We start from the raw sequence: 26,054 nt of genomic DNA, 5'->3' as shown, positions 1-26,054 counted from the left end.
ATGCAGAAATTACATAATACACACATACACCTCTTGGTTGTTGGAATGGTGATATAGATGTGCACTTATTTTTGTTTTTGAGGAAACTTAGAAGAGGACACCGTAAATGGCTAGCTTAGGATAACAGTCAAGGCTGAAAGGGAAGAAAAATTTTGGCCACAGGTAAAAAAAAAAACAAAAACACCTTCACTTCTTCAGCTTAGTAATTAAAAATAATTTCTGCAATAAAGCCAAAGTGTAAACATGACAGGTAGTGGGTTTACAGATGGATTTACACTAATGTAAGCAAAGTGGCTCTTATTTTTATCATTATACATGGCAGACAGACATCTACGTCTCAGCAAGGATGTGGAAATTTATCCTTTCAGTAAAGAACCAGCATGGCTTTCTGTTTAGATTTTATACAAGTGACTGTGACCATTCCCAAACTGCCAGTTTAGATCCATCAAATGTAATGACCAATAGAGGAATGAATGTTAACAACACTACTTTTGTTGTCAGTATGATGTATTTGCAGCTTCCAGGCAGGAAGCTGCAAATACATGAATAGACCACACCTGCTGTAATTAGTGTTATAGTTCTACTGTAACCCATTGCCATTTTTGGCTACTAATATAATGACTACAGTGATGTTAAGACGATCATTAACTGTCGGGAACAAAGTCGCAATGAAAGTTCATATCCAGATAAGTGTAGAAGCAGTGGTCTGGTTGCCTTTTTGTGAAGATTTTCACTGCTGTCTTTTTGTGCTAGCCCTATGACAGACTGGCGACCTGTCCATGGTGTACCCCTGTATCCCAATGACCGCTTGGACAGGCTCCAGCCACCTGTGACCCTCTGGGTGCCCAATACGTTGTGTACATCGCGTTTGACCAGTAGATAAATTTTTATTGCAACAGGCACAACATCAGCTCCTCAAGAGTGCCATTGTCCTTAAAGCATTCTGGAGTGTAAACAAAAGCTCACAGATTCATTACTTTCAGTTAGTATTCAATACAATGAGAAGACAGTTGGTGATATGTAAAGCTTGTTCTGAAAAGATATTTTCAAGACGCAATCCTAGTTTGAGTGATATGGCAACAAAGACAACCACCGCCATGGACCAAACAAGCAGTCCAAAGAAAGAGGACACTCCTCCGACCACAGTGGACACAATTCGCCCCATCATGGATTCTTTCTTCAGATGGATTGAACCCAAGCAGTGGGCACGTTTGCACTTGATGACGAAACCAGGTACATGCTGGCGGAGCTCTTAACAGACATCATGGCGCTCTTTACAAAATCAACACTGGCAGACGTCTCAAGGAGAGGAGTCAAGCATTGAGATGACCTGTTGTCCAGTTTGGAGGTAACACTACCTTAAGCTTTTTCTCAAGCTCTGAACGTTCCAAACTCTTTAAGGAGCATCATGTTCAGAGAAATAGGAGCAATGTGTGTCAACTCCATTTACCGTAGCATTTACCCTGTGACTCCATATAGACCCACGGCTATCCTAACACTGGATGAAATGGTTGTTTGCACCATTAAAATGCTACAAAAGTGAAACTGATGTACAAAAATCAACTGCTGCAGCTGGAACTCAGCTTGGATAAAGACACAAGACACAGTGAAGAAGACCAAGAAGAGTCTATCAAAAGTGATGTCTCAGACACTTTGGAAGAGACATCTGCTCCAGTATCTCTGACAAGGACTAAGAGCTTCTTCAAAAAGCCACTTCGCACAGCGTCAATTCCTGCACCAGAACAGACGCCCGACGTTGCAGAGGTCACCCCTGTGGACATCTTTGTACCTCTAGACACAACGTTGGAAGAAATATTTGTAAGCAGCATTACAGAGAACGTGATTTCCCGGGCCCTTAAAAATCCAAGAGGACCTGCGCTGCAGACACCCTAGACACCATGCACCAGAGGCTGTTCTGGGCTGAAGTCGAGAGATAAGGTTATAACATTAACCTGGACAAGCTGAAGGACGTGGACAAGGCAATTTTCAAAGACATCTGCAAAAGGTTGCACGGCCCCAAATCAGCTATGTGGACTCCTATAATCTATCGAGGTCCACAAATGGAGGACATCATCGTGATGTCTTTTAAAAGCAACTGAAGAGACAATTGGAGGAACGTGGCATCATTGCAGCAATAGGGAGAACTTTCAACAGTACCAGTATTTTAAAGCTGAACATCATCATGACTGGTAAATATTTTTTTTCCTGTATTTTGTTTATTTATTTTTTTGCTCTGTTGTTCCCTGTCACTGTAACTCCCTAATTTTCACACAGGGATAACTAAAGTCTTTTCTTAAATTATCTTCCTAGACGATTCCAACAGAAAGCTCAAGCAGGAGGTTCCCTACTAGTGAGGATACCTTCCCCTCCACTGACTGCTGCGAGACAGAGAGCAGTGGAGGGTTTGGTTACTTACGTCTGGGGACACCTTCTCCTCCACTAGTTGCTGCATCACAGATCAGTGGAGGAGGGGGTTTCCTGTTCCTGCCTGTTTGTGGGATTACCCTTTCCTCTGCTGGAATCCGCTAGACGGAGAACAGTGAAGCAGGGGGACGCCTACAAATGGGTCAGGACTAAGCTCACATCGTCATCTCGATGGACACTGGTACCTCCTGACAACTAGAGGGCAAGGGATTGATTCCCCGATTTCCTTGAGGCATCTGTGCTGCTGCTCCAGCTGCTGCTGCTGTTGCTGCTTACGTCTCTTCTACTGCTACTTGTTATTGCATTAAATAAAAAAAAATAAATAAAAAAAAATGTAATTGTCTAGAGAGTGTTGGCTTTACAAAAGAGAACAAGACCATGCATGAGCACCAAAATGTTCATGAACAGCATCCAGTTTACTGCAGCTATGTCCTAAATAGGTGTTTTTTGCAAAAGGTAATAAATTAAATAATATAAAGAAAATAATTACTGTATGGTAGGTATGACAACGATGCTTTGTAAAAAACACAGGCGGTCTGGAGTGTGAATGAATAACCATTCCATAATCATAAGATAAACATTTTGAAAAATACCACAGGATTACAGTAATAGACAGTCAGCAGAGAGAGAAATTAGTATGTTATGTGACTGATTAAACTGGGGGAGCAACAATATATGTATCACCTGCTAGAGGAAATGGTAATGGGATAAATGTGTGACACTGTTGGAAGTGAATCGATCGGATCATAATTTCAAAATGAAACTGAGTCAGTTAAGATATCATGAAAGAAATGATCTTGAGTATGAGTAAAAACATGGACATGAGATAGCTAGCACTGCACTGTTACAATAAAAGGATAGACAATATCAATAAAATGAAAATAACTCACAACACATGGATACAGTTCAGGCTACATTACAGTAAATACATGATATCCTTGTTTTACATTCTTGGCAGATTCATAGAAGGACAGAGAACAGCTCAAACAATGAAGGAGATCCAATCACAGCTCAGAGCTGGAGAGCTCTGCAGGACTGCAACACTAAATTCTGGCTACAGAACTCAGTGAGCTGTGCACAGTTATGAGTTGGAGAAGCTGTAGAAAACTTTCTTCTGGGTGTAATAGTTAATAGTTAACATGCAGACCAGAAGTCAGCACAAATTCTGCTTTGCTGCCAAATACCCATGTGTGGGTCTGCCACAGCAAGATTATATGTAAATGATAAATATCCATTTATAATGGAATAATACAGTTATGGTGTTGATAGTAGTACAACACAGCCCCAAATATTTTTCTGTGCAGACACAAAAGAGATTCTTAAATCTCATCTTATCTTCTACCACCACTTATCCTCACTAGGGTCGTGGGGGTTGCTGGAGTCTATCCCAGCTGTCATTGGGCGAGACGCGGGGTACACCCACACAGGTTGCCAGCCCATCGCAGGGCTAACACAGAGACAAACAACCATTCACACTCACACTCACACCTAGGGTCAATTTAGAGTCACCAATCAGCCTAACGAGCATGTCTTTGGAGGTGGGAGGAAGCCGGAGCACCTGGAGAGAACCCACGCAGACACAGGGAGAACATGCAAACTCCACCTAGAAAGGCCAGAGTTTCTAAGAAATTCTGCCTTATACCCTGTGCTTATTTACAGTATTTGTTTATTCATTCCTACTCTCACAGTTCTATGGGGCAGCTTCTCAGAGTGGTTGGTAAGGCAAATAGACCATGATCACAAGTAGTTGTAGATGCCAAAACATAAGAGTTTTTCACTGAGCATTGCATTTCTGTAAAACTTCTTGATTCATGATGGACATTAAATATTTATCTTGATAAATTAGTTATCACATTAGTTGTTCCATGTGTAACACACTCATTATCTTTCAGGGAAAGTAGCTACAATCAGTCTATCTTCACTTTAGAACAGATCGTCTAAAGTAAGTCCAAAGTAATTTGTTGCAGACAAAATGTGAACTCATCTACCTCTAACCCTCTATAGGGAGAGGAACTATATTCAGCACGCATTTTTAAGGGGGCGGCTCAGTATGTAGAGCGGGTTGTCAACAAACTGAAGGGTTCGATGCCCGGAATGTGCCATATCATGCATTGTCCTTGAGCAAGGCACTAAACTCGCCAGTGCAACTGACGCTGGTGTGTGAATGTGTGTATGCTTGCGTGAGTGAATGGGTGAATGTGACTGTAAAAGCACTTTATAAAAGCAAGACCATTTACTATTTTAAATTGCATCCCTGTGTCTACTCTCTGTCTGTACCAGTGCTCATTTAAGATAAAGACTACCTGTTACCAGTGTTGTTTTTGGCAGCCATTTTAGATTTAGTGTCAGTCTTTTGGATGAAAATACTTTCTGTTTTGGTCACATTCTATATAAGAGATATAAGAGAAAATATTAGTCTCTTAATAAATTAGTTTACAGTTTACAAAAAACATCTTTGCAAACCTAAATATTCAGGAGGGCTGGTTTTGCCTGTGTTTCAACACTATTACTGGGCAGCTAATGCCCAAGCCCTTGTTTACTGGCAGGATGCACATCCTGAAGAACTTAAAGATACAACCCCACAGTGGGTAGCTGAGGACATTGAGCAGGACATTAGTGGTATCTCCCTTCCAGCACTATTCCATGCCCAGAAAAAACCTCTTGGATCATTTAAAGGGACTGGCTTTATAGTTAAGAACTCATTAAAGGTATGGTATCAGATGAAAAGAAACATTCAAATTACCAGACACTTCCATTTAAGCCCCCATCTGTTTTAACCACCCATTTCCACCTTCTCAACTAGATGTTGGCTTTTTAACATGAAAAAGGAAAGGCCTTGTTACTATTAAGGACCTGTATACTCATAATGTATTTTCCTCATCTGTTCAGCTTAAAGCAAAATTTCCACTGCAGTCATTCTATTTTTTCAGGTACCTGCAAGTCAGGAACTATGCCAGAGAAAACTTAGAACTGTCCCCATAAGCTTCAGTCATTGTTGATAACCGATCCTGGTACTAAAAAGCTGGTCTCCATGTTTTTTGCATGTGTTCACAGGTCAGACCGCTGCATCCACACAACACTTGAAGGCACCATGGGAAAGTGAAATTCTTTACCGTGGTGTAGATATTTCAGAAGATGCATGGGCTGAATTACTAAAAAGCATACACTCTTGCTCAATTAACTCAAGACATCAGTTAATTCAGTACAAAGCTATACATAGGCTCCATTATTCACTCTTTTTACCCGTCCTCTTCACCGCTCTGTGTTAAACGCAAACATTCTGATGGAACGTTGGCTCATATGTTCTGGTTTTGTACCAGGCTCAACAAGTTCTGGTTAGACGTCTTTATCTGCTACTCAGATGTTTATGGACAAGCCCTCTACCCTAATCCAGAAACGGCCATTCACGACCCTCATGACGCCTCAATGACTATTTTCTACTTAAATATCCGTTATATAATTTTTTAAAACAAGAGTATAAGCGGATAACCAAAGAAACCTGTGAATAAGAGTACACTATGGTTTTGTTTTTTGCTTTCTTTTGTTCTGATTTTGAGTTGTGTTTGTGCTTAGTGGGGGCAACTGGCAAAAATATACTCCTATACTTTTTGTGGTTATCTGCTGGAAGATGCGTTCATGCCGTTACGCTCTTCTCACGATTTGGGCTCCAGTCTCAATCAGGTCTTCAGTGAAAGGGCACTCCATTCTTTCCCGAACAGCTGATTGGCCGGTGGGTGGAGCCTTTTATCAGATTCAGATAAATCCTGAAAGTTATCCTGAACCGAAGCAGGTTTGCCGTTCAGAGTAAGTTACCATGGTAACTTAACTTGTTAAGAATGAATTCAGCTTCGTGATACCGGAAACCCAGGATTAACCCTGAAGTTACTTCGCTAAGTCTGCAATCCTGCTTTGTGATACAGGCCTCAGCTCTTTTAATTAACAGAGACACTACGCATATCCCTACAAGTGCTGTTAAAGAGCAATGTTAATATCTGGTTATTCATCAGGAAATGTGGTACATCATATGTTCAGTAAGGTAAATAGCTGCAGTTAGAATATTGATTCAAATTATTTCCTATTTCCCCATTTTTTTGCAGTGTTTTTCTTTTGTATCCCTGATGCATTGTAATTTGTTCTGCCTGCATCTTGCGTAAAGCTGAATGGCATTAAGAATGAACTGTGATGTGGAATTTTGGAGAGTTTCAAAATAAACTGCTCTGCTTGGTGATTGCTGCAGGTGAAGAATACAGTATATATCTTATATGCCGTTATACTCTGAGGTGTTTTTAGATTTTTCTCTCTCTTTTTTTGTACAATGAAAAAAGGTGTGGGATAAATTTGAGTGGGGAATGTGAAGGTCAAAAACATAAGTTAGTGCCTTCTTATTACCTACATAAAAGAATGCAACAGTGGCCTGTGTATGAGTTTGTGTGTTTGTGTTAACTGAACTCGATTTTACTCTCGCATGCCTGTTAAAGTGCTTCCAATAAAAATGACTCATGTCATGATAACAAGATACAATGAAGTCCTTAACTGAAAGAGAGCCGCGCTTTGACCGCTGCATCAAAGCATTTCCCTTGTAGCAACTGCCCTTGGGTGTTTGAGAAATATTAAATTGTCATAATGACCTCATGGGAAAAACCTAAATCAAAGTTAAAATGGGAGAGCAGAAAAATGAAGCAGACATTCAAGTTTCTTGTACAAGTCTCAGCTTGTACTGCTTCATGAATAGATCTCTCTCTCTCTCTCTCTCTCTCTCTCTCTCTCTCTTTCTCTTTCTCTCTCTCTCTCTCTCTCTCTCTCTCTCTCTCTCTCTCTTTCTCACACACACAGACACCCAGCTTCCTTTCCACCCTCTTCCTGGTTTCCCACTTCATAACTTCATAATCCATGTCAAGTCAATGGTTAACTTTCCGTCCTCAGAACTTTGTCAAACACTATATCTATTGAAGTCCCTGGACTCTGACATTACAAACACTAAGGAGCAGAGAAGAATCAACAGTGCTTCAGAGGTCAGTTCTGTATAGGTGAGAGACTTAACAAACATGTGGGTAATACACCACCCTGCTAAAATCCAGGTGTGTATTCTTTCCATTTTAATTTGATGGTTCTGTGTGTTGCAGTGAAATGCACAAGAGCTGACAATGGGTTTCACAGCTATTCGTGTGCTCTCGTTTCTACTGGCATTCAAGCTTACAACACAAGGTATGTAAAACTGTCCTAAAATACTTATTTGTTCAATAGAAACATTTTTATTTCTGTCACATATTTTTTTTTTGGCGAGCATATTCCTAGTTTATATGTCCTGAAAACAACTAAATGGACTAGTAGACATTCTAACAATGTAAGGTGTGATTGTGCTGCTAATAACGCTAAACTTTAAGATACAAACGAAACATTAAGACACTTTTTTTCATAATCAACTTTCATTATATCTGTATCTGTTCCTACAGAGCTGGCGAAACTTATTGTGAGTCCCGATATTACTGCTGAGTGTGAGAAACAAGTTACCCTAAACTGCCACGTATCGTCATTTGAGGATGGTCTATCAATCAAGTATATGGGATGGTTCCGAGACACAACATCATTATGTTTTGTAAACAGTACAGAAGCAGTGAACATACACTACAAAAACCCTCCGAGCAACTTCCATTGCGAGCAAAAAGATGGACAAATGTCCCTCGTCTTTCAAAAAGTGAATCCTCTGGAGATCGGAACCTACACGTGCAAAATGCGATCCAACAAAGGAGGGACAAGTGAAAACACAACAATGGATCTGAAAGGTCAGTCCAAATTTTACATATATCTTTTTGTAAAACTGAAATGTGTAAAATCTAAAAACATATGGTGTCTGTCTTTGAACTGTAAACATGTGCAGAATGTCTTTCCTTCCTCTACATTAATCCTTCACCTTGGAGTGTTTTCCTTGTTTCCTGCCTTTGTTTCCAAATAAAAATAAATGTGTGTGAAACCACCGACAGTGAAGCAGAGCTTTAGGATTAAGTCTTTTTGAAACGGAATGTGATATTCAAATTCTGAGGTTCGTTGGTGTGTACTGTTGTATTGAACAGTGTTTTTGGAGCATTAGAATTCATATGACGCTAATAATGGTTGTAGGTACAAGTCAAACCTTAAGGTACTACCAAGAAAACCATGTCAGACAGAAAACACATGAAAATGTAATCAATAATGGTCACATTCTTTCTTGGCCATGGTACAAGACGGATAATACTCCTATGGAGGGTCCGTGTGCCTCTGTTGCTCCTATAATTCCTGATAATGTACACCTCATTGGAAATTGTCCATTAACGGTATATAATAGATCTTCATGATGATGAGATTTTGATGATAGCACAAATGCTTTGTACACCAACTGCATTTCAGCATTGTTTTCACATGTTCTCTTCAGAGTGTTGTGGGAAATCTGAAGGCATTTTAACCAGTAGCGGTCCAACCTGTACCTTCAGCAGCGTGTACCAAGACGGAGATGTACACTGGTTCCACGGCTCCCGCAACCTATCGGCTGGGTCTCTGAGGCACACCACTTCTAAAAGTGTCGATGAGCATGGTTGGGTGACTATCCGTAGTTCCCTGGAGGAAACCGGTTTACATGAACCCTTCAATTGCTCCTTGAGGAGCACCATATCTGATAGATACATTGCAAGTACTCTGGTCGAAAACCAAATGTCACTCAAAGATAAAATGTCCCGATATTCAACCTCAGGCAGCTATGGACTCAGCTCACAGGAATCTACAATGACAATACTGCATATACTAATCTTACTAACTGTCACACTGAATTAAGTGGCTTGCAAAGGGTACATCGATGTCATGGTATGTGATCAGGGTGAATCAATTACATTTAGACGAAGCAACAATTAACATATATTAGGAACAACTGGGTACGAAGATGTATTTCTTTTTTTTTCAACAATTCTTTCAGTTAATTGATTCATCCTGAAAGGTTTATTATTATTCATTTTAGCTCCCAGCTGATAACAAAGGAGCCCATAGAAATTACACTGTATAAACTACCTTTGTTGTTTTGCTTGGGCAGAACGTTTCGGATGAGAGAGCAAGGTACAGAAGTTAATAGCATTCTTTCAGAAAACAAAAATGGGAACTCACTCCCATACAGCACACACTGATGTCACTCAAACAGTTAAACTACTCTGCCTGGCTATTGGTCTAGTTTTGTTTTGAGACACATATAATCAAAATTACTGATTATTTTAAGGAGTATGTATTTGTTTATAAGATAGTTAGATAAAAGTATGTGCACTCTTCCTAAGATTTCTCTCAGAAAGTTGAGTAAAGTCTTTGAGTTCGAAATATCAAACAGCGGGGCAGGCACAGGAGATCTGTCTGTGATTTGTGGATAGATGCTGCCCCCTGGTGAGGGGCTAGTGATCAGTGACCCAAGGCTATCTGGATGTAAATATGGAGGTAAATAAAGAGCTCATCCACCTAAATTTAAGCAGTAGTTCTATGTAGCCATGTAAAAAGCTTATGCCTTCTGGGAAATATTTTCAAAATTAAAGCAGTTTCAAATTTCCTTCTCTGCTGTTTAGCTTGGGGATGTTTTTTGTAATTTCCCTGAGGTAATATGACAAAAACTATGTCTGATTACATACTAGTGATATTACATTGAAAAAAAAACACTGCTAGCGGGAAACTTGCAACTACAGATAGTGTCTTACAAAAAACTTTTGTACAAAATTGCAGATTTTGCTTAATTATTCTGTTTGTAATTCTGTAATATGCTTTCCCTTTCTCACCTCTCAAGCCTTTGCAGGTAATTCAAAACCAAAGTCCAAAACTAGGTCCAAAGCAAAAACTCTGCTGGTTAAGACACAGCACATGAGAGTCTTTTCAAGCCAGAATGATCACAAGGGGTGTCACTGAATCAGTGCCACGCTGAGGAAAGTGGAGCATTTAGCAACATAGTTATGTGGTAGCATTCCCGTGGGTAAACTAATTCAAGTTACCTTGACTCTGCCAGAGTACACAGATGCATCCAGGCATCCAGAAACACGCAGACATGTTTACATCCTTTTAGAGGACATTCAATTCCTAGAAACGATAACCAGATTCACTACTTGCCTCCCCCTAATGTTTCCTTTCCTTTATGGGGACCAAAGGTGAAAAGATTTATGTCCCCAGCACACGAGTACACACAGACACACTCACCAGTCCAGCTATGCTTGCTGAACACTGAATATTTGTGTTGCCTATTTTTATTTCCAATTATTTACAAATGTCATGTAGATATGTACCAAACAAATATTTAGCTGCAATTTACACACATGGCCATGATGTAATGCTTTTTACATCATGAATTTTTAATAAAATCTTCAATTCAGATTCAGAGCAATTACATCTGCAGTGTTGCATATGCTTTGCAGGGTTTATTTCCTGCTGTATCTTGTAAAATTTGATTTTTTTTTTTGTTTATTGTTTTTTTTTAATTGTAAATATTATTATTTTTTTCTTTTAGGGAGAATAAATCACAGTGTTATCTTTTATGCCACATGCTAACAGGGAGGACATGTTTTTTCATATTTGAGATTTCAGATATTTTAGCTGATTGTTAATTAATATACAAATTTATAATAAAATTAATCATTAAGTGCTGTTATTTATCAAAAGGTGAAATAAAGAACATTTACAATGCACATTTTCTGTCATTATGTGATCTGCTGTGGCTGGGACTGTACCTTATTCATGTTTCTCTTGTCTAATGTGGAAAAAAAAAAAAAAAAAAGTGCTAATACATTAAGAATCAAAGCCACCATGGACTAAAACTGAACCTCTATTTAAATTACTAACAACTACCTCTACTGAAGGTGTGCTGATGCCACAGGTATTCACAGCAACTGAATAAAGAAGGTGTTCTCTGTGATTCACCTTGTTATTCTTCATGTATGGTCAAAATGACCTCACTGAATGACCTTAGAGTTTATAGCCCAAATATTCAAGTGAAAACATGTTTTCTTCTGACTGGTTTTTGTCATTTCTGTAACAACAAATGGCATCGGTGTCTCTTTGTAGACTTGTATCACTCACTTTCTACCACAAGGTGGATCAAGTAACCCACATAATAGTCACCCTCTGGAAATAAATGATTACACTTTGCATTTGTAATGCTTACCACACAGTTCGAAAAGCTCAGGTCGCCTACAGATAATTTGCATCATTAGCGAATTATGTGAAAATAAAATGACAATAATTTAATAAACTCAGCTATTGTGTGAAAACGTTTTTCTGTATGGATTTCTTTATCATGATGGTGTACCTGGCCTGCAAGATTTTCTCAGGTACCCCAGAAAACATGTTTTCTGTCTTGTTACATCATCTCTTAATGTTTGAAATTTGCTTTTCCTGTAAGCACCTCATCAGGACAAAGTACACGATGGGGGGTGGGGGTGTTCGACCTCTTCACTGAGATGTCTAAGTGTGTACAGGGGCTTTGGGTCATGTTCCCATAGTAACTGAGAGATGTCTCACTGTGTGCCCTTGCTTCATGTGTGTGTTTGTGTGTGTGTGTGTGTGTGTGTGTTACCAATTATTCCAGTAGGTTGTTATCTCAGGGAGGTATAGATTATCACCGGTCAGCTGGATGGTCATTGGTCAGGTGAATCTCCACAGCTGGTTGCACCTTACACAAGAGCAGGAGGAGGGCTGAGGTGGAGGGATCAAATAAGACCAGATAAGAAGCAGACTGACCGACAAACAGCAAGACAGGATGGACAGATGGGTCAGCGACAGGGACAGGGGGATGGAAAGAGGAGATAAAAGCCAGATTATGTCAACAAACAGCTGAGACTTATGTGAAGCACTGATAGCTTGTTACCTAACATTACGGTAAATGGGAGTTGGCTTGGGATTAATTGCCCTGAGAGTTGATGTATGCAGAGCTCAATGTCGTTGGTAACAGCAGATGCACAGTTTCTGTAGACCTCTGAATGTTTTCTTTCATCATTTGAAAGACCAACATGACCCAAAACATAGCGACTTTGCACAACCTTCACATACAACTTTATTTACAAAACACACAAACGTACTTGAAATCGACACCAGATGTTAGCATGTCATGACATTTCAATAAAAGCAGCAATACAGCACTAAACAAAATTTTAGGAGGCCAATAACACATCTATAATCTCATATTCCTGAATGGCCCAGTGTCATTGTTCAGAAACCTGGCAGCCTGACAACATGGCAGGGTAAAAAGGAGGATGTTTGCTGACATGAATCTCCAAACATGCAGCTTTGACTTTACATGACTTGATATTTCAACACATCAATTAGTTGTACAGGCAGCAACTGACTTGGGACACAACAAGAAAGATTTTGAGCTGTATGCAATAAGAGCCTAAGCCTAACCCTAATGTTTGTCAGGCATGTAGACAGTGCAGCTAGGAGCCAGCTCGCACGGGCTGACACACTCACAGCGACGAAAGGAAGCGTATGAAAGTGATGTTTGTGATTAGTGCCAGCACTTTTTCATGACAGCTTTTGCAGTGTTCTGGGCTCCAGCAGGAAGCTATTTTTGGCAAAACCTCACGCAGTGTACTTTAGAACCCCCTATTGCCAAAAGACACACGCACACTTAGCGCCTAGCTGATGATTAACAACTTGATAGCGTTTAGCAGCTAAAGTGCTAAATCTTTCCCTTGGGAGTCAGCAGAGACAGTAAACAGATCTAAAAGAGGCTGATTGTTGGTACATTACATTTAGGAGGCCAGAAGTGAAAATATTTAACTACAAGATAAACTTACCCAAGTATAAATACAAAGGTACAGAAAAGTACTGAAGTAAATTAAGCATTCTATATGGGATGCACCCTTTCATTATCATATTAACAGGTTATTATTATCAATGTTTTCATATGTAATTTTGACTTTTGTAGTATAGTTGGATAAAATTGAACAATTTCTATTTCAATTTGTATTTATATTCTATCACATAATTCATCATCTGAAGCGAATGTAAATTTAAACTCACAATAATACTTTCTGTAATGTGGTGCAAGAAAAGTAAAAGCACCAGGTACAGTGCATTAGCAAATCTGTTTAGCTCCTTTCTGAAAGCATCAACATCCTTTTACGACTTAATTCTTCCCATCTGTGGGTCACAGCTACAGCTAGATTAAACATTTAAAGCAGAGATGGCTCAAACACCGAATGCACAATAACGTCTGTATACATTCTGTAAATATCTCAGGCGACAGCACAGGAGGTGTAATTAAACACCTCCTCCCTCGTCTGTACCATTCATGTTGTGGCAGAGATGACTCAAACGTCTCTTCTGCTGCCTACACTGGCTTCTTTTTAACACAGGTTTTTCTCAGAATTTCTTCCACAGGGTTGGAAGAGGACACCAGCAGGGCCATACAGTGTGCGCCGAAGGCTTTACCAATCAGTGGTTGCTTTAGAGAGATCAGTACATGAATAACTTAGTGGGAAAACTGAGCTGCTTTCACGTCAGAAAATATGAATAAGCATAAACATCAATTTACACTCTTAAATGATGCCCCAGGTGTTCACAGCAGTCACAGAATGGCAATACAGTAAACTCTGTAAATGCTAGATGAAATTTTTCATCTACACGCCCTTCGGAAAACATCCCAACACTCACACTTTGAAGTCTCCTGAATGGCGTAAAAGGGTACAAATTATTAAATGGTTGAATACACACTCGTCACACTTGATGTAATAGCTAAAAAGAAACAGGGGTTGTCAGAATAACTTTTTGACAGAGCCTATAAGTTGATGAAATGTGTCATCGTGCCTGCATCATTGTGATCCCTCTGATGCACAGACAAGTAAGGATGTCTGATAGCTTAGAGAGCATGTGTCGATGTCCATCCTCCTGCCAGTAAAGTTCAAAATGGTGAAAAAAAATACAGGTGACTGAGAGCTAAAATAAAAAGACCTGATTTTCTGGATGTGGCCAGTGAGTCACGACTGCACAGAGACATTTCACACTTTAACTGCATGGTGTATTCATGCAGCTCGCAGATAGTATCCAGTGGTGTTTGCTTACACAGTGTGTGTGTGAGTGTGTGTGTGTGTGTGTGTGTGTGTGTGTGTGTGTGTGTGTGTAGTAAAGGTAGAGTTTCATGTAACTGCAAGCCTTGGTTTCCCTGGGAGACAAATGCTTACAATCCCTCACCTCAGATAAAGCTCTCATTAACATAACACTATTCACAAAACCTCAGTGACAGATCATGTGTAACTACCAGCACCACTAAGCACAATATCTATCTATCTATCTATCTATCTATCTATCTATCTATCTATCTATCTATCTATCTATCTATCTGATCAAGTATCTGTGGGCTGATCCACAGATAACATTATTGATTGTGAATATTTACCTCGTCACCAGGATAAAGTTTTGTCCATTCTGATAACATCCATTGCTTGTGAAGGCCTTGTGTTTGTGTGCTTATGTGAGAAGACATAGGAAAACAGCCAACGTAGATAGTGTGAGTTACCCTTCCATTGACAACATGCAAAAGCAGAATCTGCAATGTGTGTTTATCTATCCTGGAAGACAGACTTTGCCAGTGAGCACCATTTCCTATCCACTGCTCATCCTATAGAGAAAACAAGCAGGACAAAAGATCGGACGTACAGCTGACCGTGCCAGTCAGAGACACTGAAAAAAGGATGTCTCAGAAAATAATGGACTGGTTCATCTTTTAAGATGCAAAAGATACAGTATGTAGATGGATCGGTATTTGTCGATCAGACCCTTCAACACTGCAATTACAGGAGGTACTCTATTTTTTATATACAGTATATATATTTTATATTCTCTGCTCCACTGTGGCTAATAACCCAGTAAAAAGTCCTCCCTGTATTTCCAGCATCTAAAATATTCATAGGTCATTGAACCATTCTGAGAAACACACAATCAATATCTCAATTTCAATCTATGTAACTGCATATCAATATTTATTTAAGATAGATTTAATCAAGAGTCATAAATAGATCAATAAAGCTTCATTTGGAATACCTGTTACATAACATGCCATCTCTGGAGGATTATGGGACCTTCAGTCCCAGTCTGAAGATTTCAGCTCTCACCACTCATCATGAGCAGCAGGGCTGGTGTAGAATAAAGCCCATATGGTATTTAGAACTGGTATACCACTTTACATTTACACCGTCCATTTAAGGCCAAAACTGGCCGATATAACTGAACTTATTTACTTACTTTACTTGGAAATACTTGAAAACTAGGAGAGCATGTCTTGATTTCTATAATTTGATCTGAGTGCTCTTTACCCAAGGTTTCCAAGTATGATGAATTACTTTGAAGTGACTGAGGGCGGAGGAGGAAGTAGATTGCTTGGTGCCTGAATCTAATGTGCTTCCCAATTATTGGGAAAAAAACTGGAGGGCTCGCTTTGAACAGTAAGGGACATTAAATAGAAGTGGCTTACTCTTCAAAGGGGCTCACAGTCCTGAGATGACAGATCCAGTTTAAAGGCTACTCTGAAATGATTGCATACATCTGGCCGTGTTACTGTATATATTATAGAAACACTTCTTGAGAATAACTGTAATTGAGCTATTTTCACATACCATCTGCTGGAAGATGACTCACTCTTGGTCTGCAAGTTTAGCGACATGACAACTCTGTTTTCGTGTCCGACATAATTGTTGGTTAGGTATATTCTGGTGCACAAGGACATGTGTCATATGCTGATTAACTACTGTGGTGTGTACTATTTTTATATTTTGAAAATACATCGGCAATCATAAAGATTCTCATTTGAGATGATCAAATGAATTAATTCTGGCCAAACTGTCCTTCACCAACAGGGAAGTTAAGGCAACCACTGACATACAGCTTTATTGTCTTACACTTATACATTCTACAGATATACTGTTCATTCACAAAGAAGATAAAGTATCAACAGGAAGAAAAACAAGGATTAGCTGGAATGAGTTTGTCAGGTAGAGAGATGTACAGTATCAAGTCACTATTAATGTAAACAGTTTACTGGATAATGCAGAATGGGAAATCATCATCAGACCATGGATTGTTGCCAGTGCAAGCCAAACATTTCCAACTGCTGAGAAACTTCACTGAGAAAACTTTACTTTTGCTAAGTAACAGAAAATGCAACATGCATGTTAATGACCTTGTTCATCTTAAATATGTCTTCAGAACTAGAAACTAAAACGTGGGATATTTTGTGACATCGCATCAGTTTAAAATAAACAAGAAGGATCAACCACAGTGAGCTGGTAGATGAAGAACTACAGGCGACAGGCTGCACACCTCCTGTTTCTTGGCAAGGTGACCAACTCCTTTCACTGCGCCCCACTATGGGCCATAATAATGTGAATAATCCAACCGAGAAATGATCGGAAACATTCCACCAAAAGAAATTTCATTAAAATAACTGTAGCAAAAGCAGGGTGAGATATTTCTGGAAACATTATTAGAATTACTTATTTGAATTATTTTTAATCTGTCTCAAGGGAAGGGAATTGACTTCGGGATTAATGTTTTAACTCTGAAATATGGGCTTAAAGTGATTTAAAATATGTGGTTGATGCAAATTTGATTAATTCCAAAAAAAGAGGATAGGCTACCAAGTACAAATGACTATTTTAAGTAATCTGCAGATGTTGTGAATGGTAAACAGTGGAACTGTACATACCACACTCAGTGAAACCTTTTTTGGTCCTTCTTTGTGTGGTTTAGACGCACACTTAATGTTCTAATCTGGATAAGTCAACAGAAAACCACCTGATAAAAAGACATCGGGTCGAGAGCAAAAACAGCACACCACACAAGATGTCTTTTGCAAACACCAACACAAGGCAAGCACACACTGTGCATGCATGCACTTGCTCCAGGTACAGCACACAAAAACACCTACACAAACCAACACATCCTCACACCACCACCGGTGGGTGCAACGTCTCTGTTTACACTTTTACCAGGAGGAAATGTGGAAAGTCTTTTTGTGATTAACAATGTGTGCTATTTTGGACAGATGTTTGAAATGTTCTGTATTTCACAGGCATGAATGCACATGTGCAGACAAAGTAACACTGCTCAAACAATAGACCTCACATTCCTTTCATTTATGCACACGTCATGCCACACAAACCCAGTGGATATGCATCTCTCCAATGGACTAGAAGTTACTGATTTGTGGAAGTGATACTTTGTGTGCCATATCTGCCAGATCCCTGCACAGTTTCATGCCAGTGATTTCTTCTGAAATAACAAGACTAGACACAAAATCCGTCCAGAGATGGACATGTCAAAAAGGATGTTTACAAACAAACTGAATGTCTCCCGTTTTTATATCCAACAAGTAAGTTACAGATTTCTTAAGTCAGTCTCAAGATAAACCAACTGCAGCTTGCAAGGACCTTGAATAAACTGTCCAGCACCCTCTACACAACATCACAGCCAGGCAGGGAAGCTCTCTTCTGAGGTTGTTCGCCCCTCAGGTCATCATAAATATTTCACTATATACTGTAAGCACTATCTACTGTATGCATTACCACATATCTTCATGTCCATATTATGGCATATTTATGTCACGGAAAAACTAAAAGTTCCAGTGTCAGTGTAACCCTTCTGAACAAGACAAACAAGCTGCCACCAGCTGGGTAAATGAGGCTTAAGAGGCCTAAGGAGCATGAACTAGGTTAGTCTGACCTCTCACCAAAAAGAAATTTCTGAGGCCCAATCATTGAGACCTGCTTCTAACTGTCCTGCAGAGCTTTCCACATTTATAAGGACCTCAGAACTATAATCATCATCTTGCACTAACACACAAACGCACACATGCACACAATGCAGTGTTTATGATTTCAAACCAGTAGGGACATTTTGATTAACGCATCCATAGATGTATACATGCACTGATCTGTATCTACTGTTCTAAACATACCTTCCTCACTGAACTTTTGCCTCAGCTACTATTGAGTAATACAGTTAGGGTTTCAAGATAGCTGTACAGTCAAAAGTAAATAAACTTATTTCTGGTGCATTGTCCATGAGAATGACTAGTTGTAGAGACAACCTCAGGAATGAAGTGTGTATACCTCTGATGCCTGAAAAACTAATCATCTAAGTATGAATGATGAGAGTGTTCTCTGGTGTGCTCTCTGCTTTCCACTGTAAGATGCCCAGGGGTCATGAATTGTCCAATCTCTTGCAATTAATATCACACCAAAATCAGGTCTCTCTTCCTGGTTTTGAGAGGTCCAAACCTCCTCTAGCTAGTGGTGCTCTGACACCTTTATACTGGGAGATGGAAAGACAATGGTGGAGTGATGGTGAGGTTGCATCTACAGTGGGGGAAATAAGTATTTGATCCCCTGCTGAATTTGTAAGTTTGCCCACTTCCATAGAAATGATCAGACTCTGGTTTTTATGGTTGTTTACTGGTTATGGGTATAGACAGAATATCAATCGAAAATGCATAAAAAACACACAATCTAAAAGTTATAAATTGTTATGTATTTTATTAAGGGAAATAAGTATTTGATCCCCAACAATTCACTTAGAATTCAGGCTCCTACAGATTGGCTGGTGCGCATGTGGCACACAGCTATGCTCAGTCAACTAATTACCAATACTCATGATCTTAACTCGTCATGTATATAAAGCACACCTGCTCTAAGAATCAGTTTCTTACATTCCAACTTCTACAGCACCATGGGCAAGACCAAAGAGCTGTCAAAAGATGTCAGGGACAAGATTGTAGACCTGCACAAGGCTGGTATAGGTTACAAAACCATCAGCAAAAGGCTTGGTGAGAAGGTGACAACTATTGGTGCCATTATTCGCAAGTGGAAGACCCATAAAAGGACCATCAACTGTCCTCGGTCTGGAGCTCCCCGCAAAATCTCGCCTCATGGAGTGAGGATGATGATGAGAAAGGTGAGGGAGCAGCCTAAAACAACATGGCAGGAGCTTGTTAATGATCTGGAAGCAGTTGGGACCTCCGTCACCAAGAAAACAGTTGGCAACACACTGCGCCGTTATGGATTGAACTCTTGCAGTGCCCGCAAGGTCCCCCTGCTCAAGAAGGCACATGTACAGGCCCGCCTTAAGTTTGCCAGTGAACATCTAAATGACTCAGAGAAGGCTTGGGAGAAAGTGCTGTGGTCTGACGAAACCAAAGTTGAGCTATTTGGCATTAACTCGACCCGCCGTGTTTGGAGGATGAAAAAACGTGAGTACGACCCAAAGAACACCATACCCACGGTTAAGCATGGAGGTGGAAACATCATGTTTTGGGGCTGTTTTTCAGCAAAGGGTACAGGGCAACTTCACCGCATTATGGGGCCAATGAATGCAGCCATGTACTGTAACATCTTGGACAAAAACCTTCTTTCCTCAGCAAGAACACTGAAGATGCCTCGTGGGTGGGTTTTCCAACATGACAATGACCCAAAACATACTGCCAGGACAACAAAGGAGTGGCTCAAGAAGAAGCATATTAAGGTCATGGAGTGGCCTAGTCAGTCTCCAGACCTTAACCCGATCGAAAACCTGTGGAGGGAGCTGAAGCTCCGAGTTTCCAAGAGGCAGCCAAGAAACTTGAAGGATTTAGAGACTGTCTGTAAAGATGAATGGGCCAAAATCCCTCCTGCGCTGTGTGCAAACCTGGTGACCAACTACAAGAAACGTCTCAACGCTGTGCTTGCCAACAAAGGTTTCTCTACAAAGTACTGACTTGTGTTGTGCTTGGGGATCAAATACTTATTTCCCTTAATAAAATACATAACAATTTATAACTTTTAGATTGTGTGTTTTTTATGCATTTTCGACTGATATTCTGTCTATACCCATAACCAGTAAACAACCATAAAAACCAGAGTCTGATCATTTCTATGGAAGTGGGCAAACTTACAAATTCAGCAGGGGATCAAATACTTATTTCCCCCACTGTAACTGCACCGCATCTCACACGACACTAGTACAGCCTCAGGAGTTGTTTTGTTCAAGAGTCTCATGATAACAAAGAACATACGTATGTCTATATCTGGTCACATTTATGTTCTCTGTTATTGTGAGACTCTTGGACAAAACAATTTCCCTGTTGGGATCAATAAACTGATCTTGAATCTTGAATCTTGAAATGACCCCAAAAAAAGCAAGATTGAAGACTGATGGCGAACTTCTCTCATTGTTCATTTTCATGCTCCAATTTTTCCGTCATGTGCTCTTGGCATGTGCATCACATGAAACAACTGCAAGGGATGACAAGTCAGTCATGCTTAGCTGTCACACAGAATTAAATTTACATTGACACTTTCTCTTCCCTGATTTTGGTACTCTCTAAACAGGCTGGATGACAGGTCACAACAAACACTGGGGTCCTGTAAGTTTGCTTTGTTTGTATGTGTGAACTCGGATGAACTTCTTAAACAAGTTAAGGCTATGCTCAGACTGCAGAGAAATCCAGTTTGATTCTCACATCAGATCTGTATTACAGATTGTTCACACTGTTTGAGATTAGATCAGATCTGTGTGTAGTTAAATTGTTGTAACATTTTAAATTACACAGAAGACTCCAATTTGAGCATCCAGAGAGACTGGACTGGACTAAAATGCATCTGTAGAAATGAGAATTCAATCACATTACAAACCACCTGCAAATGGCAGTACGGATCCAGATTCCAACAATCAGATTTCCTGTTGTTTTTTGCTGTCCACACTTAGTAAAATCAATATAGATATAAGTCCCTGTCCAAGTAAATGGCTTCGGGCTGGCAGTTAGAACCAAGCCAAGTGAGGCTGTATGAAACTAGATGAAATGTTCATAACCATACTCATAACAAAGACAACAGCATAACATCTGCATCTAAGAGTACGAGAATGCAAATGTTATGTTGGTAAGGGTAGTGCTAAGTCAAGTCACTGAACCATCAAATTCTAGGATACAAAATAAAATAAATCAACACAAACAACAAACTTACATGATCTTAAATTACCTAAAATAAAAACTTTCCTAAAGCAAATGTAATGTTTTCTATTTAAACTTACACTGATATAAGACTAGGATGGAAATATTGTAAAGCATGAAACTTACTACTGACTAACAACAAAAAAGTAAATCCCAAAATACAAATAACAGCATAACTAGCAGAAATCTTTTCAATTAGTCCTGAGAAATTTGAACTCACTCATGGCAGGCATTTAATCCTGCATGTCAGTCTCTTTCATCTGTTACCATGTGTGAGCTGGCAGCAGATGTGTTTGTTCCATTCACTCTATCCCCACTTCATCATCTTGCTCAATATTATTGTCCATATGTCAGGGCACAATCCAAGTGCCTTTTCCTGGATTATGAGTTAAATGGCCACTATACTGCACACACTACAGTATGTATGTTAAATATTTTAGATGGAGTCCAAAAAAAATCCATAAAACACATAATTACTATTTTTTAAGTTTTCAAACAATAATATACCATGCATAAAGAAATGTCTTTCTGTTGAGTTCAGCCTTATTATTTTATAGTCAGCGTGTGTTAACTGTGCCATAGTTGCTATATAATACTATTACAGCAACAGCCAGAACAGACTGTTTTTAGACTCTGGCCAGGTGGGTTCTGTTTCCCTTCATTATCTAATTTGTCAGTTATGCACGCTCGTGTGGGGTTTCCATGGCGACTGATTACTGTAACAGGTATCAGAGGCTGAAAAAAAGTACAGGAGGTGAATAAGTGCAAAAACACTTTGGGAACAGACAAAAAAGAGGTTAGACCCTGTCTTGTCATTGTGACCAATGAGTCGTATTCATGGGTTATGAAAAAAATAAAATCTCCATGGGTACAAGACAAATAGTGATCACTCTACAAACACACAAAACAAGATGATGAAACTCTTTGCCTTCAAGGACATCAAGAAATCCTCTTTTATAGGTGAACTGCTAATGAGAAACAGTAGATCTGTGTTGTTGACTTTGTCTTACCTTTATGCTTATACTCTACAATACACTTTTTGTGTGTGAGCGCTGTTTGTCCTCTATATATTAAATCAGTCTCACAGCAGCTGGTGGAGGGCTTCCAGATGCCAGTGCTTACAGGCAGTTTCATTGTACTCGCAGCATTTGGGAACCGTTTGTGATGAGAACAGCATCTGTTTGAGCCAGCAAACAGGGATGGGCAGGGGATGTATTCACTTGGGCATTTGCCTCAGGTGCTTTTATTATACTTTGAGATCCATCGATCAGGCATAATATTATGATATCCAAAACAGTTGTGACTATGGGTTATGGGTTAAGGGGTGGGACCTCTGTGGGTCACAGATATTGAATCAGTTTGGGATCTAGTGAATTTAGAGGAACCTTGTGTTGTTCTTCATGTTTTTAAGTTGTTCCTAAATAGTTTATGTGCCTGATGATTACGTTTGTCTGTGAATCTCTGCTTTTGTGTGAAATCAGCATCTCGTGTGATACATATGGTAATGCTGGACATTAGCATCAAAATAGGCTGGTGTAGTGTTCCCTGTGGTGTTCCTATCTTTTTAGTTATTACTAAAATTGAACTAAAATCATAGTTGTAAGTTGCTTCAAAGGTTGCACAGAAAATGCAATAAAATAAAATATGGAAGGAAGATATACAGTCCAAGGAAGTTCAGAGGATGGTCAGCATGGTACTATGCGAGTAATTCTTGTCAGCTGCACGTGTGCATCTGTGTGTCTGAAGAGCCACTGCTGAATGTAAAAGTGGGTTTTACATGCAAAATGCAACTGTGAGGAGCCTCCTCACAAGTATGCTCACATAAGAGTAGGGATGCAGACTATGCAAACAGCTACAAGACACATGTACTGTACTATGCAAAAGTTTTAGGCAGGTGTAGAAAAAATGCTGTAAAATAAGAAAGATTTCAAAAATTTAAATAATGATTGTTAATGTTTACCAATTTACAAAATATAAAGTGAGCGAACAAAAGAAAAATCTAAGTCACATCAATATTTGATGTTACTACCCTTTGCCTTCAAACCAGCATCAATCCTTATAGATAGATTGTTTATAGATTTTGAAGGATCATAGACACAGTGGTCGGCCAAGGAAGCTTGAAAAACACATCAAACTTATTTCCGTTTGAAATCGGAAGGTGTCCAGCAGTACCATCAACTCAGAACTGGCAGAAACCAGTTGGACCCAGGTACACCTGGAGAGGTCTGGCCAGAAGTGATCTTAGTTGCAGCCAAAAATCCATCCCTCTGACATGGAAACAAGCCTGTGAAATCACGTGCCCTTTCACTGAAGACCCGATTGAGAATGGAGCCCAAATCGCGAGAAGAGTGTAACGGCATGAACGCATCTTCCAGCAGATAACCACAAAAAGTATAGGAGTATATTTTTGCCAGTTGTCCCCACTAAGCACAAACACAGCTCAAAATCAGGATAATTTCATTCAGGCCAACAACTTGATGTATTGATATGATGTAATTGGGGCATCAGTTTCCAGCTTTATTGTAGCCCATGTAAAATTAGAGAATTAAGAAATCCAACTCCCCAGATGAAATTATGTTTTTGTGCTTGGTTTTTATCTGCTCCCATGTTCTTTTTTACTCCAGAGGGGTTACATCTGGGGGAATTACACTAATTCATCTATGCAGGACAGTGATTGGGAATCATGGCTGCGTTAAATGTAAACTAATTGAGCCATTGATGTGTAATTTACACATTTATACAATCTGCAATCCTTTGCCATGCCATTTGGTGTCTCTTTGATGCAGCCACGGTGTTTGACTTTTCGGTGAGATTTACTTTTTCATATTTGGGGAGAATCAGTCTTTGTTCCTCATAGGAGAGTTATGTCCTTTTTGCTGGCGGATCAGCACTCATGATTATGATTGGTCTGCTGCCTTGGAACCCGACCTTTATATGTGCATGTTCACCAATTCACAACAAGACAAACCTGGGTTGAGTTACCCAGTTGATAACCATGTCATGTCATAACCAAGTCATGATACCACTTAACTTAAAATATCAGGCAGTTCACTGAAGCTGGAGGCCTGGAGAGTAGTACAATAATATAAGTGTCTGCAGGCAACAGTAAAGCATGGTGGAGGTTCCTTGTAAGTCTAGGGCTGCATTTCTCCAAACTGAGTTGGAGATTTGGTCAGGATTAATGGCGTCCTCAATGCTGAGGATACAGCCAAGGTCATTGAGAACTATCTTCAGAGTAAAGAAGAACAAGAAGTTCTGGGAGTGATGGCATGGTCCCCACAGAGCCCTGATCTCAACATCATGGAGTGTGTCTAGGATAAAGAGCCAGAAGGATTTGGATACATCCACAGAAGATCTGTGGTTAGTTCTCGAGGATGTTTGGAATAACCTACCAGCCAAGGTCCCTAAAAAACCCACTTGTGTGCAAGTGTACCTAGAAGAACTGATGCTGTAATGAAGTCAAATGGTGGTCACAGCAAATATTTATTTGGTTCTTCTGTTCATTCACTGGATTTTGTTAATCGATGAAAATAAACTATTAACACTTCCATTCTAAGTTTACAGCATTTCTTCAACACCTGCCTAAAACTTTTGCACAGTACAGTACATGTATTTGCATTTTGAGTTCTGTGGATGAGTTTGGAAGCAGCCTCCAGGGTGTGCTTGAACATTATTTTAAAAGTATTCTAACATACCTTACTCCTTCGTGAGCTGAAGAATATGCAGCCAAACTGTCAATACAGATAAGAGGGTACTTTGAGTGTGCTGCACCACTGTGAGGGCTGAGGATGCTTCATCTCTGCTTCCCCCCTTATTTTTTACATTAACATATTATGAGACTGACATCACTATGCTACACTGCCGCAGAGAGCATCTGGGTTCTTGATGATGTTGTTTAGAGTCTCATGTGTGGGTATGTTCATGGTAATATGCATTTGAACTTACACCCCTGATGCGTTTTCTTTTATGTCCTGCATGCTGAAATCAAAAGATGAATAATTTCCTGAAGCTGCCACCACTGGCAGCGTTCAATGCTCAAGTCACTAAGGTCTTGAGTGGTGCAGTCTTCCTTTGACCAACTGAGGTGGGATACTGTGACTCTGATTGCTGTGCTCTTGACTAGTCAGTAAAGGTAAGCGTGACCTTCGCTGTTTGGGATCATCAGTTATGGAATTTAAATCTCGTCTTAAGATGGATGGCCCGTTATTTACTGGTGGTATTTGCTGTAATTATTTAAATTATTTCATCTTATATTTTTATGTGTTTTAGGTTTAATTTTGTAACTGCTTATTTTATTTTTTAAATTTTGGTATGTTGTTATGGAAGGTGCTTTAACAATAAAGCTATCAAGTCATCACAACAGATTATTAATGAGGCCAATGTTTTTTGGCATGACTCACTTTTTGTCTGTTTGTCTTAAGCCTAGGTACCATACCTGCTGTCGTGGCAGCCCTGGCTCTGTACAAAACAGAGAGCTCATTAAAGTTTAACCCAGCAATTCTGCTACACATATTACTCACTATATTAATGAGCCAACTTTCACATCTTTTCCTATCCTTTGTCTTTCACAGTGAGGGACCCAAACCAGGAGATAAAAGAGAAGGTTCAAATAAACTCAATAAAACAAGTGTAAAATATACTCATAAAAGTTGTGTCTACAACAAGA

General features: G+C 39.6%; 1 protein-coding gene and 1 long non-coding RNA gene across 4 annotated transcripts in view; one reads left to right on the top strand and one right to left on the bottom strand.

The window, feature by feature from the left end:
• The window catches only part of LOC125000110, a 69,081-nt gene that overhangs the window by 30,394 nt on the left and 12,633 nt on the right, over positions 1 to 26,054 (bottom strand). For both annotated transcript variants that reach the window (XR_007111273.1, XR_007111274.1), the window contains exon 3: positions 11,987 to 12,145. This is a non-coding gene — a long non-coding RNA (uncharacterized LOC125000110). The remainder of the gene's footprint in view (positions 1 to 11,986; positions 12,146 to 26,054) is intronic.
• Positions 7,230 to 11,099, top strand: LOC125000095. Of its 2 annotated transcripts, none has more exons than XM_047575469.1 (4): positions 7,230 to 7,436; positions 7,548 to 7,629; positions 7,878 to 8,207; positions 8,834 to 11,099. In XM_047575469.1, exons 2-4 carry the CDS (start codon positions 7,569 to 7,571, stop codon positions 9,226 to 9,228), a joined length of 786 nt encoding a protein of 261 aa, XP_047431425.1. In that variant the 5' UTR covers positions 7,230 to 7,436; positions 7,548 to 7,568; the 3' UTR covers positions 9,229 to 11,099. The 2 variants fall into 2 exon arrangements, with proteins under 2 accessions (XP_047431425.1, XP_047431420.1); XM_047575464.1 differs by having other exon boundaries at positions 7,230 to 7,451.

This window comes from Mugil cephalus, chromosome 2 (assembly GCF_022458985.1).
Source record: "Mugil cephalus isolate CIBA_MC_2020 chromosome 2, CIBA_Mcephalus_1.1, whole genome shotgun sequence".
NCBI classification, from domain to species: domain Eukaryota; kingdom Metazoa; phylum Chordata; class Actinopteri; order Mugiliformes; family Mugilidae; genus Mugil; species Mugil cephalus.
Note: the sequence above shows the minus strand (reverse complement) of the source record. Positions and strands in the feature narration are given on the sequence as shown.

What these genes read in the sequence shown, in the direction of transcription:
- LOC125000095 (XM_047575469.1), top strand. Translation starts at nt 7,569, where the DNA reads ATGGGTTTCACAGCTATTCGTGTGCTCTCGTTTCTACTGGCATTCAAG. An exon ending in ATTCAAGCTTACAACACAAG is followed by an intron (nt 7,630 to 7,877) that starts GTATGTAAAACT and finishes CTGTTCCTACAG; the next exon opens with AGCTGGCGAAACTTATTGTG. An exon ending in CACAACAATGGATCTGAAAG is followed by an intron (nt 8,208 to 8,833) that starts GTCAGTCCAAAT and finishes TGTTCTCTTCAG; the next exon opens with AGTGTTGTGGGAAATCTGAA.